Below are 11024 nucleotides of genomic sequence, written 5' to 3' on the forward strand. Positions count from 1 at the left end.
CGGGCAGTGACGGGCCCCGCGGCGATGATCGGGACTCGTTGCCGTACAGTGAGGCAAGTCCGATCGCAGTGCCACCGGGTGATCAGATCACTCGCAGCCGGGCCTCCGAGCCTCGTCGGAGTGCCCGGGCGACTCCCGGAGTTTGGCACCCTGGGACCGGCCGCCGCCGTCTGCTAGCCCGCCTGCACTGCGGCAGGCGGGACTCAGGGCCGAGTGACTCTGATGAGCCGCTCGGACCGTCCGAGACCGTACGGTGGCTTCGGAAACTTTTAACGGAAGTGTAACTGTCATTTAGACCGGAAATAGCGCTGATGGCAGACAGCGCGGTGAAGTTGTGAAGGAGGAGGAGAGGGAGAAGGAGGAGGAGGAGGAGGTTGCTCGACCTTTCCTGCAGTCCAAAGGAAGATGGAGGGAGGACTGCAAGACAGCCAGGGCTATGGCAGCATCGGTGCAAGCTCCAGAGAGAGCACCCAAGGTCCTGCCATCGTGCGCCAATAATCCCTACACTGACAACCGCACTCGTGGAGCAGGACGGAACCGAAGAGGACCTTTCCTCGTCTTTGCGGCACTGAGTGCTATGATCTTCCTTGCTGTTGTAGGGCTCAGGAACGAGCGCCATCGAGCTCCCTCGAATGCTCTTGCGATCAAATCGCTGGAAGAGAGGTCGGGAGGCAACCACGGCAATGGTGACACGTACTGTAGCATGTTCTCAGATCCATCTGGTCAGTATGCGTGCCTCGCACGGATCTCAACTCACATCAGTCTTGCCAGAATGCGAAAAACAAAATTCAGATGTGGTTACGAGCGAGAAGTACTGGGGCCCAAGTGAAGTCAGGGGTGAGTTGTGGAAAACTATGAAAGCTCTTGCGGAGGTAAGACATCGCCTTTCATGCTGCTGTAGTTGTATCGTTGCACCATCCCTTCGTCTGCTTACTTCCTTTCAATCGCACTTCCTTTCAATCGCACTTCCTTTCAGTCGCACTTCCTTTCAGTCGCACTTCCTTTCAGTCGCACTTCCTTTCACATGAACCTGATTTTTCATAACAGCTCGAACTGCGCGAGAAGGCACAGCATGCACAACAGAGCGCCAAGTCGGATGAGCAGGAGAGGCTCTTCGAGCTCTTCCGGAAGACCATGTCGAAAGAGGTCAGCGATATCCACAGACTGCAAGAGGACATGCAGAAGAATCACACCCGAGCTTTCAAACTCCTCGCTTCCGAGATGCTCAAGGGTGCCGACGACTTGAAGAACCGGTCAGACATCGAGACGGCGAGCGTTCGACAGAGTCTGGGGGAGCTGTCACAGCAAGAAATCAGCGACAAAGAAAGGTTCCAACTCCCTTGTTTTCGAGGGGTAAAGAGATTGACGCTCTTCTGTCGCAGGATACTCTCAGAAACTAACACGAAGACTTCGGAATTAGAGCGGCATATTGAAAACATGCATGAAATTTCGATGTCAACTCTAAATGGAACCGAAGATTATGCGCGACAGGTCGAAGCAGATGTGATGAGAGGAGACAGCGACTTGAAAGCAAAGATAGAATCTCTCAAGGAGGAGATTGAAGGGCTCAGTGCCGACGAAAGGGTGCTCCTGGCAAATGCAACTCGGTCCTTGGAGCAGGCCTCCGATGAAGAGTCGAGGAATCATGTACTGTTGTTGTCAGATATTGATCGGCAGCTTGCAGATTTGAATTCTACTCTGATGAGCCAGTTCTATGATGAGAAGGGTGAAGTTCGAGCGAATCTAAGTAGCACCATGAAAGTGCTCCTTGAAAGTGTGTCGACTTTGCTCAGCGCCTCTCACTCAAGATTCGAGACCATGAAGGAAAATGTGGATGAAGTCAGAACAGAACAGGTCAAGAAGAATGAAGATGATGAAGCTGAGTTGTCAAGAATGAAAGCAAACTTTGTGAAAGATCAACTCAGGATCGATGATGACCTTCACTTCCTCGATGTCAGGATTCAGCAATCATTCTCTCGATTGAGCGAAGCCCAGCAGGAGCTGCAGCAGCAAGCTGAACTTGACCGTGCGTTTCTCCTGGGCCAGCTGGAAAGCAACGCATCGAGGATTGCTCACTCATCGCACCTCCTCTCCGTCTCAGCTCGAAATGCCCACAAACAGTTTCAGCAGCACCTGTCGCAGCAGGATGTTCGAGTCGCCGATGAGTCCGCACGCTTGACTTCTGAAGAGGCTGATCGGTTTCGGGAGAGCAGCGGGACAGTCACCAGCAGCACAGACCAGCTCAACACGAGCCTGGCGACTACCTTGTCCAACGTGCATTCGAAGCTCAGGAACCTTCTGCATGGAAGTATGACTCTGGCTTCCCAATCGCTCTCCAGGTTGAACAGTTCGCTGTGGGATCGACATAAAGCCACTGGGCAGACGATGGCAACTTTTCGGTCCAACCAGGAAGACAACGACCAAGAGCAGGAGCGCGTTCTGCAACGCGTAAAGCAGGATGTGCAAGTCGAACGTGCGCTGAAGGAGAGTCGATACTTCCTGCTGCAGAACAATGTCACTGCTGCAAGGCTCTTCCTCCTGCGGCTGAAGGAGCAGCTCTTGAAGAGGCAGCACGATGATGTGGAGAGACTCTCAGTGGAGAAGGGGACAAGAATGACTGAGTCGGACCAACGACTTGAGCAATCCACAGACAAGACTTTCGAGACAGAGAAGAGGTTCTTTGGAGAGAAATCTGATCATGCAACTCAGAGAGCGAATGCGGTTCAGAACAAGGTTGAGGAGACGGAAAGCAGCGTTCGTTCAGGGGTGGAGCAACTACAGAGGATGCAGCAGAATCAAGAAATCAGCATGACAGGAGGACGTCACGATCTTATCGGCAAGATGCAATCAGACTCCCAGGATATCAATTGGATGCTTGAGGAACGCGTGAATCAAATAGCCCAGCTGAAACAGCAGCTGCATGCCAGCATGGAGCAGGAGGAGCAGTCAATCAGCGCGGAGAAAGGAAAGTTGGATGTGAAGCTGGTAGAGGCATCGAACCAGACAACACAGGCCCTGCTCGAGAGGATCGCAAAAGTGGAGCAAGACATCAGGAGGGACATGTTGCAAACCATCTCCGCCCTAGTGTTCAAGTCTGACACGCTGAAGAATCTCTCCCTTGCTCATTCGGCCGCCCTCTCCTCCAACATGACAGCTTGGTCGAACGAAGAGGAGACGCAGTTCCTGCAGTCCGAAGCTTCGATGGAGCACGTGAAGTTATCAGTGTCGACTTCCATGCAGGTAAGAGATCGGGTCGAGATGTGGACGAGCTGACGTTTTTTTCTCGCAGGAAGCCTCGAATCTCCTTGCGGCCATGCAGGAGAGCCTCAAGGCCTCCGACTCTCAGTTGAACGGTGTGCTTGTCACTCTCGAGCAGCAGCAGCGCAGCAGCGCTGCCCGAGTGAACCGATCGACCGTGAACGGGTTGGAGGACCTCTTGAAGGCGAAGATGGAGAAGGCGAGGGAGGAACACCTTGCGGTGATGGAGGCGCTGGCCGAGCGGTTCGGAGCGATGAGGAAGCGAGTGGATGTGTTGGAGGGGGCATGCAATCTCACCCTGAGCATGTCCAATGAGGAGATCGGGAAGTTGCGGTCGGAAGAGGAAGCGTTCATGCGGCGCCACGAGGGGCTGGTGGACTCTCTGAGGAGAGAGATCGAGAATGACGCGCACGCGATCGACAGCAGGTTGACAGCGTTGAGCAGTCAGCTGCATGCTGGGGGAGCGAAGCTCCTGCAGGAGACAGGAGAAGTAAAGAGAGTGCAGGAGCAGAGCATCAAGGACGTGGAGGGCTTCGTAGATCATGCCGTGAATGCTTCCTCCAAAAACTTTACAGCTGCTCTTCTCCTCCAGAAGGCGGACTTGCATGCGGCACTTGTGCGTACGATCAAGTCCTGGAACGATGAGCTGCTGGAGGACGAGGAGGAGAACCACCAGAAGCTTGCGGACGCTGAGAGCAAGTTCGAGCAGCTAAAGTCGCAGCATGACCAGCATAGGCTCCTCATATCTGGTCGCCTGCAGCAGCTGCTGACTGCCCTTGAGACCAACCGAGATGCTGCCGAGGAGGCGATCTCAACGCTGCATGCTGGCATCGTGAACTTGCAGCGCCGGCTGAACGAGACGGCCGAGTCTGTGCTGAGGAAGCGCTCGACCGACAGCGCGATGATCAAGGAGGAGATCACTCGCGCTCTCAGCGGTGTGAAGGCAGGACTGATGGCGAGCATGCGAGACCACAAGAAGACGCTAGACGAGGACCTCAAGGAGCAGGCGACTCGTGTTAGTGACGGGATCGTACACCTCATCAGGGAGGAGGACGCGTCATCGGCGAGCCTCAACGCCTCCTGGAGGGCGCAAGTAAGCGAGCAACGCTCGCTGAACGCGCAGCTGGAGGTCAAGATGCAAGCGCTGAAGCTTCAGCTGAAGAGGATGAGGGATGATGCGCAGAGGGACGTGCTCCAGCTGACGTCTGCCTTGGAGGAGGTCAAGAGTGCTGCAGATACCAGCAGGACCCAACTGGCCGCAAACTCTCAGCAGGACCTCGACGACCTCTCGTCCAAGATCGAACGTGCCAAGATCTCGCTGCTCGCTGCCAAAGAGCAAGTGTCTGCTGATCTGCAGCAGAAGATCGCACAAGCTGGTGTGGACCTGGACACGATGGTGGGCAAGATCAAAGGAGCTGAGCAGCGGCTGAGGGAGAAACACGGGGCAGACACGGTGAAGTTGAAGCAGGAGCTCTCCTCCAGCCTGACCTCCCTGAGCTCCAAGGTCAGCAAGCAGATCCAGGACACCATCGATGGCATCCGGTCTTGGGTTGACCAGAAGACAGGGGCGCTAGAGAGCAACATCGCGAGTCTACAGAGTGAGGCAGAGGAAGCAGAGCTGGACCTGCGGACGAAGATCCGTGCGCTCGACGAGAGGGAGGCGAACAACGCTGCGCAGCAGAGGGAGGACGTCGAGAGAGCACGGCGAGACCAGCGGAGCTACAGGGGAGGGTTAGCGGAGAGGGTGCGAGCGCTGGCAGCCAACATCTCCAGTGCGGCAGCAGACGCAAATTCGAAGCTGTCGGAGTTGAAGTCGAACGTGAGGCGAAGGGACTCGGAGGTCGCTGCGCAGATCTCATCGGCCGTTGCGAGGACGAAGGAGGCGCTGGCGGGGCTCTTATCCCAGCTGATCCCCTCCTCGTCTAAGAAGCTCACTGATCGCCTGCGCGAAGCTGCAGAGAGCCTCGACCAGGAGGTAGCAGCTATGAGCAGCAAGCAGAACGAGCTGACGTCACGACTGAGCGGGCTTCAAGGAGGGAACGCGAGGAGGGAGAGGGAGTTCGAGCAGGACATCGAGGGGATGAAGGAGAAGATGTGGTTGCTGAAACGAGAGCTGTCGCACAACCAGACGGCTGTGAACGAGGAGGTCGATCACATCCTGGACGTGATTCACTCGCAGCAGGCGAACATCATCCGCAACCGGCAGCGCGAGTTCGAGACCTTCGGCCGCGCGTCGGCAAGGGAGGCCGACGAGCTGCAGGACAACATCACCAAGACGATCCAGCAGAGTTCCGCTCCCTCCAGTGACGTCGACCGGGCCCGGCAGGCTATCCAGGCCTCCATGTCGTCTCTGCGGGAGTACTTGCGGCAGATTGAGGGGAACGCGTCGTCGTTCGGGTCCGAGGAGCGGGTGGGTTTCCGCGAGAAGCGAGCACAGACTCTAGCTGTCAACTCGACAAGCAGGTCCTGGCAGGAGGCGACAACGAAGAAGATCGAAGACTTGGACAGAACCGTGGACGAGGTGACGTCACAGTCTCGCACCAAGAGGACGAGGATGAACGAGAAGCTCAGCAGCCTGCAGGCCATGCTGAAGAGGATCGAGTGGGGGCTGCGGCAGGTGGGCAACATGCAGGCAGAGCTGGAGCCGGTGAAGTCAAATATGGAAGCTCTGTCGAGGAGGATAGGAGAGGAGTACAGCGCTTCAGATGCACGGGTGGAGAGGGAGGTGGCGAAGCTTGTGCGATGGAGGGAGGAGATGAGCTCGCTCAAGCTGAGGATGGAGGAGGCGGTGGAGCAGGAGGCGACGAGGCGCAAGGAGGCCAACGGGAACATCACCGGATGGCTGGAGGAGGCGAACGAGCAGATGGGAGAGATCGAGAGAGACATCCAGGCGCTTCAACGCCGAAGGGAAGAGTTCATCGAGTCTCAGCCTCCTCCTCCTCCCCCGCCCCCTCCTCCTCCCCCCCCTCCAGCCTTCGTGAGACCACCTCTCCTACCGGGTGTGACTCCTCCTCCCCTTCCTCTGCTGTGGTGGGACCGTCGCACGGAGACGGACGGAGTGGAGCAGGTGGACGGCAAGGTCGTGCTGGGGGCGGCGACAACTGGGCAGCTGTCAGGGTCGATCGCTCTCTCCGCCAACGGCAAGTGGATCGTGCACGTAGTAGTGTACGCGTCCGATGGCGGGGACTCTGGGGACACGCTGCAGGTGACGATCAACGGGGTGCCCATGGAGGCCGTCAAGAACAACCGGAGGAAGGGAGCGCCATGTGTGGGGACCACGTGCTTGAGCAAGAAGGGCATCTACATGCTCTCCACCTCCATCGTCGGCGATCAGGTCCTGCTCCTGCCCCTGCCCCTGCCCCTGCCCCTGCCCCTGCCCCTGCCCCTGCTCCTGCCCCTGCTCCTGCTCCTCCTGTACTTCCTCTCTCTCTCTCTCTCCTTCTCTCCCTCCTGTACCTCTTTGTCTTTACCTTTCCCTCCCACTAGTACTTTTCTTGACCGTCCTGGTCAGGTGGACTACAAGTTTCAGTGGCAGAGCTCTAGCGGGCAGGAGGAGAAGCACATGTTCCTCGGAGCAGGGGAGGCAGTCTTCGTGGGAGATCCCAGCGAGACCCCCGACGTGCCGTCAGCTCGCAACTACGGCACCACGATTTCTGTCATCAATGGGGTGGACGGAAAGTCTCTGGGCAAGGGCAGGAAGTCATCGGATGGGGCGGAGGAGCGAGGCTTCGAGATGCCTAAGGACCCTCGTCTCTTCCTACTCCTCGGGAAGGCGCTGGTGTGGGACGGCATCGTTGACGGGGCGGAGGCGACGCTGAATGTGCCTCCTCCTCCTCCAGGGAGGAAGTACACGTGCGTTGTGACTCAGGCGGGGATGATGTCGCTGTATCAGGAGAACTGCGACGTCGGGGTGGAGCGCAAAGCTGAGCTGTCCATGTCGCCCGTGCTGGCGCCCGGCTCAGCTCGCTTCATCCTCTCATGGGGCAAGCAGCCGTCCGATCTGGACATTCACATGCTCGTTCCGGGGGTGGGAGGAGCGTCCGGCTGCGAGGTGAGCTGGAGGAACAAGGACTGCTTCGGGGAGGCGCGACTGGACTTGGACAACACGCAAGGGTACGGCCCCGAGACCATCTCCCTCTCGAGGATGCGACCAGGCAAGTACATCGTCTTCGTCAAGGAGTACAACGGAAACCCACGGGCTCCCATGTGGGGCGTCTCGTCTGCTACTGTCACCTACTACTCACCAGACATCGGAAGGTCTGCCCTGCACCTCCTCCTCCTCCTTGAGGACTTGCAAGCTCAAGTGTCACTGTCACTGTCGTGTCTTGACCTCACTGTGATCCTTCTACTTCTTTTAACATCTGATTCCTCCTCCTTCTCATCTCTTCTCTTTTTATCTCCTCTCCTCTCCTCTCCCTCTCTCATCCTCCATCGTTGCTCTCTTCTGAGATGTTGGCAGCATGGTGTACAAGGTCGGACAGGACGGCTACGTCGACGGCATCCACTGGCTGGTCCTGACGGTCGACGGAACTTCCAAGTTTCCTGAGGCCTGCACGCAGAGCACTTGCCCAGCACAGACATGAACTTATTCTTTGAGGGGAGGGAGGGAGGGAGGGAGGGAGGGAGGGAGGAGGAGGAGGAGGAGGAGGAGGAGGAAAGGATCGGGATGTGTAGTATGAAGATGAAGTAGTACAAGGTGACTTGACTGCTTCGCGTCCTCTACTCTTGTCGTACCCTCGCTCTCCTCTTCCTTCCTCACTCCCCTCAGCCTCCTCGTCCTCGTCTCACACAAGCTGAGTTGTGTTGGCTGGCTTGCGGTTCAGCGTGACGGTGAAAACTTGAGAGGCGCGAGAGAGTTCTAGGGTGACCTGAAGTGATAGTGAGACAGAGGGGGAGACAGAGGAAGGAGGAGGAGGTAGGAAGAGGAGGAGATAGGAAGAGCAGGTAGAAAAAGGGGGGGGGGGGGCGAGGAGGAGGAGGAAGATGATGATGACTGGCATTGAGAAGATTCTTACCTCCGTCCCCTCCATTCCGACAAGATTCTGAAAAACTTCTTGCAAGTCCCCCATGACTTTCCCATCGATCTTCTCCAGGACGTCGTTGGGCTGCAAAGGAAAATCAGCCTCCTCCTTCCACCTTCACCCTCTCCTGCTCCTGCTCCCCTCTCCCCCAATCACTTCGGTCCTCCTTCTCCTCCTCCTCCTCCTCCTCCTCCTCCTCCCTCTCTTCCCCCCTCCGCCGGCTCTACCTGGATCTTCTTGCAATCTGCAGCAGCTCCTCCAGGAACAATGGACTGCACGAAGATCTTCCCCTCCAGCACTTGGTCGGTCTCGTCCTTGGCAAAGACGATGCCGACGCCGCAGCGAGGATTGCGAGGCGCGGAGGCTCCGAGCTTGACGCGCGACTTGGACAACTCGAGCTGGTTCCTGTTGCGAGAGATGAGCCAGGAAAGAAGAGCAGGAGACAAGAATGAGTACGAGGTATCGAGAGCGTTACAGGAAGAGGGGAGTGATGATGATGATGATGATGATGATGATGATGATGATGATGATGATGATGATGATGATAGTGGTGATGATGATGATGGTGATGATGGAGATGGTGGTGGTGGTAGTGATGATGATGATGATGATGATGATGATAAGGAGGAGGACGGGAGGAGAGGAGGAGCAAAGGAGAGTAGGAGGAGGGGATAGAATCTACCTGAGCTCCTTGATGATCTCATCGCACTTCATGTGCTCGTCCCGCAAATTCTTGAGCTCTCCCTCAGCGCGGCTTCTGCCCTCCTGCTCCTCCTTGAGCTGCTTCTTCAGCCTCTCGATCTCCTCGTCTCTCGACTTGAGCGCATCCCCCATGCCCCTCAGCTGCGCCATGACCGTCAGGCGTACCGAGGGGAAGAAGGATACGAGAGCTGACCTTGGCAAGCTCTTCCTTCATGTCTGCATTCTCCTTCTGCAGCTTCTCCAGCAGAGCGCTGTTCCCCTTCTCGGACTTGAGGTCGTCGGCGAGCTGTGATGGGCTTAGAGGCTAGCGGAAACTGAGGATGAGAGAGGGGAGGGGAGGGAGGGGAGGGAAAGCAAGTGTGATAAGAGCAGGAGACATCAGGAGAACAAGGGGGAGACAAGGAGGAAAAACAGAGTCTCTGTCAAAGACGAGAGAACAAACAGTAGAGGAGGAGAAAGAGAATGAAGGACGAGGACTGTAGGGGTCGAAGGGATCGGGAGGAAGAGGAGCAGCGCGAACCTTCTGGAAGAACTTCATGTCCTGTACGTAGATGGCGCGGAGCTGAGCCAGGAGCTCCTTGAGCTTCTTGACGAAGATGATCCCCTCCAGCTGCATTGCCTGCACGTTGTCAACGATGGTCTGGTCGTGGACAGCGTCGGCCTCGAGCATGTTGGTCCACAAGGTGATGGACTCGTCGACGATGGAAGCGACGTCTCTGTCCTGACTCTTCACTGCGTGATCCTTGACGGCTGTGAAGAGCTCGAACATCTTCTTCTTGTCCGCCAGCTCCCCCGTCGCCATCCTCGCCAGCGCGACGTCGAATTCCTCCTGCCGTATCCATGCTCAGAAGAAACCTGCCCTTCTCCTAAACCTGCCCTTCTCCTTCTCCTTCTCCTTCTCCTTCTCCTTCTCCTTCTCCTTCTCCTCCTACTAACATCAGCAATCCCAACGACCTCTTGCTACTCATATCTCAACCTCTCTCTTTCTTCTTCCCTCTCTCCTCCTCCTTCCTCCCTTTTCCTTCCTCCCTGCTCCCTGCTCCCTGCTCCCTGCTCCCTGCTCCCTCCCGCTCTCTCCATCTTCCCTGCTCCCTCCTTTGCCGCCCTCACCCTGTTTCGCTGTAGGGTGAGCACCACCAGCGAGCCAGGAACATCCTCTCCTCGGAGAAGGTCGAGGACGTTGTCGGAGGTACAGCTCTTGCCATCAACTTTCAAGATCGTGTCTCCCTTCGCCATCTTCTTGCTGTTGGCCGCCGGCCCTCCAGTCAGAAGGTTGTCGATTACCACACCCTTGATCATAATCCCCACCTGCGTGCAAGTCAGCTCCTCTTCCTCCTCGCCACCCGCGCGCTGACGGTGGAGCGAGAGCCGGCGCTTGCGTTGGCGAATGTTTGCGTCTCGACCTGCTCCCGGGTGAGACAAGTGCGAGAGAGGAGGGCCGGGATGTTTTCACCGACAAGACGTCCTTCTCTATGAGAGTATGCATGAGATCGCAGTAGGACTCGCTCTTCTCGATCAGCTTCTCCAGCGCATACAGGCGGTCTTGAACGGAGTCTTGCTGCTCGAAATCACTTGGTTTCTGCTCCGTCGAGCTTTCATCCTTCTTTCCGAAGATGCCAAAAAGATCCATGACTGCAACTGCCGAGTGAGAAAACTTGCGTCAGTCTTCACTCTCCTCATCGACGCATGCACATAACAAGCAATTATGGAGAAAACACCAGAGTGGAGATCTCTCCCTCCCTCCCTCCCTCCCTCCCTCCCTCCCTCCCGGAGGAAGGAAACAGTCACCGGGATCTCCTCAGCACTCGCTATCTCCTGGCGCTGAACCCGACGAAGGCCTCCAACCGACTTGCGGTGAGTGACTCGTATGTGGCGACAGGACGGGATAGAGTGAACGTCATGAGCAGCTGATGAAACTTGACGAGGAAAGCTACGTCGAGGCCATGCTGGGGGATATGACACGCCTGCGGCGATGAAATCAGCTGCCTGGGTGCATCTCCTCCCTTCCTCCTCTTCTCACTTCCTTTCCATCTTGCCCTCCTC

The 11024-nt window shown here is 56.9% G+C and overlaps 2 protein-coding genes across 2 annotated transcripts; one reads left to right on the plus strand and one right to left on the minus strand.

Annotated features, from left to right (window-relative positions):
• Nucleotides 1–436: 436 nt before the first annotated feature.
• GUITHDRAFT_145380 (hypothetical protein) lies at nt 437–7841 on the plus strand (the record flags this gene model as incomplete). The annotated part of the gene is made up of 7 exons (XM_005823801.1): nt 437–722; nt 772–872; nt 1048–1328; nt 1383–3240; nt 3290–6592; nt 6770–7515; nt 7718–7841. The coding sequence occupies 7 exons, from the start codon at nt 437–439 to the stop codon at nt 7839–7841; spliced, it is 6699 nt and encodes a 2232-aa protein (XP_005823858.1).
• A 201-nt stretch (nt 7842–8042) lies between these two features.
• GUITHDRAFT_116901 (hypothetical protein) lies at nt 8043–10611 on the minus strand (the record flags this gene model as incomplete). The annotated part of the gene is made up of 9 exons (XM_005823802.1): nt 8043–8126; nt 8274–8363; nt 8507–8684; nt 8962–9122; nt 9175–9285; nt 9502–9810; nt 10092–10289; nt 10337–10384; nt 10435–10611. The coding sequence occupies 9 exons, from the start codon at nt 10609–10611 to the stop codon at nt 8043–8045; spliced, it is 1356 nt and encodes a 451-aa protein (XP_005823859.1).
• Nucleotides 10612–11024: the final 413 nt, after the last annotated feature.

This window comes from Guillardia theta (genome assembly GCF_000315625.1).
Source record: "Guillardia theta CCMP2712 unplaced genomic scaffold GUITHscaffold_102, whole genome shotgun sequence".
Taxonomy (NCBI): Eukaryota; class Cryptophyceae; order Pyrenomonadales; family Geminigeraceae; genus Guillardia; species Guillardia theta.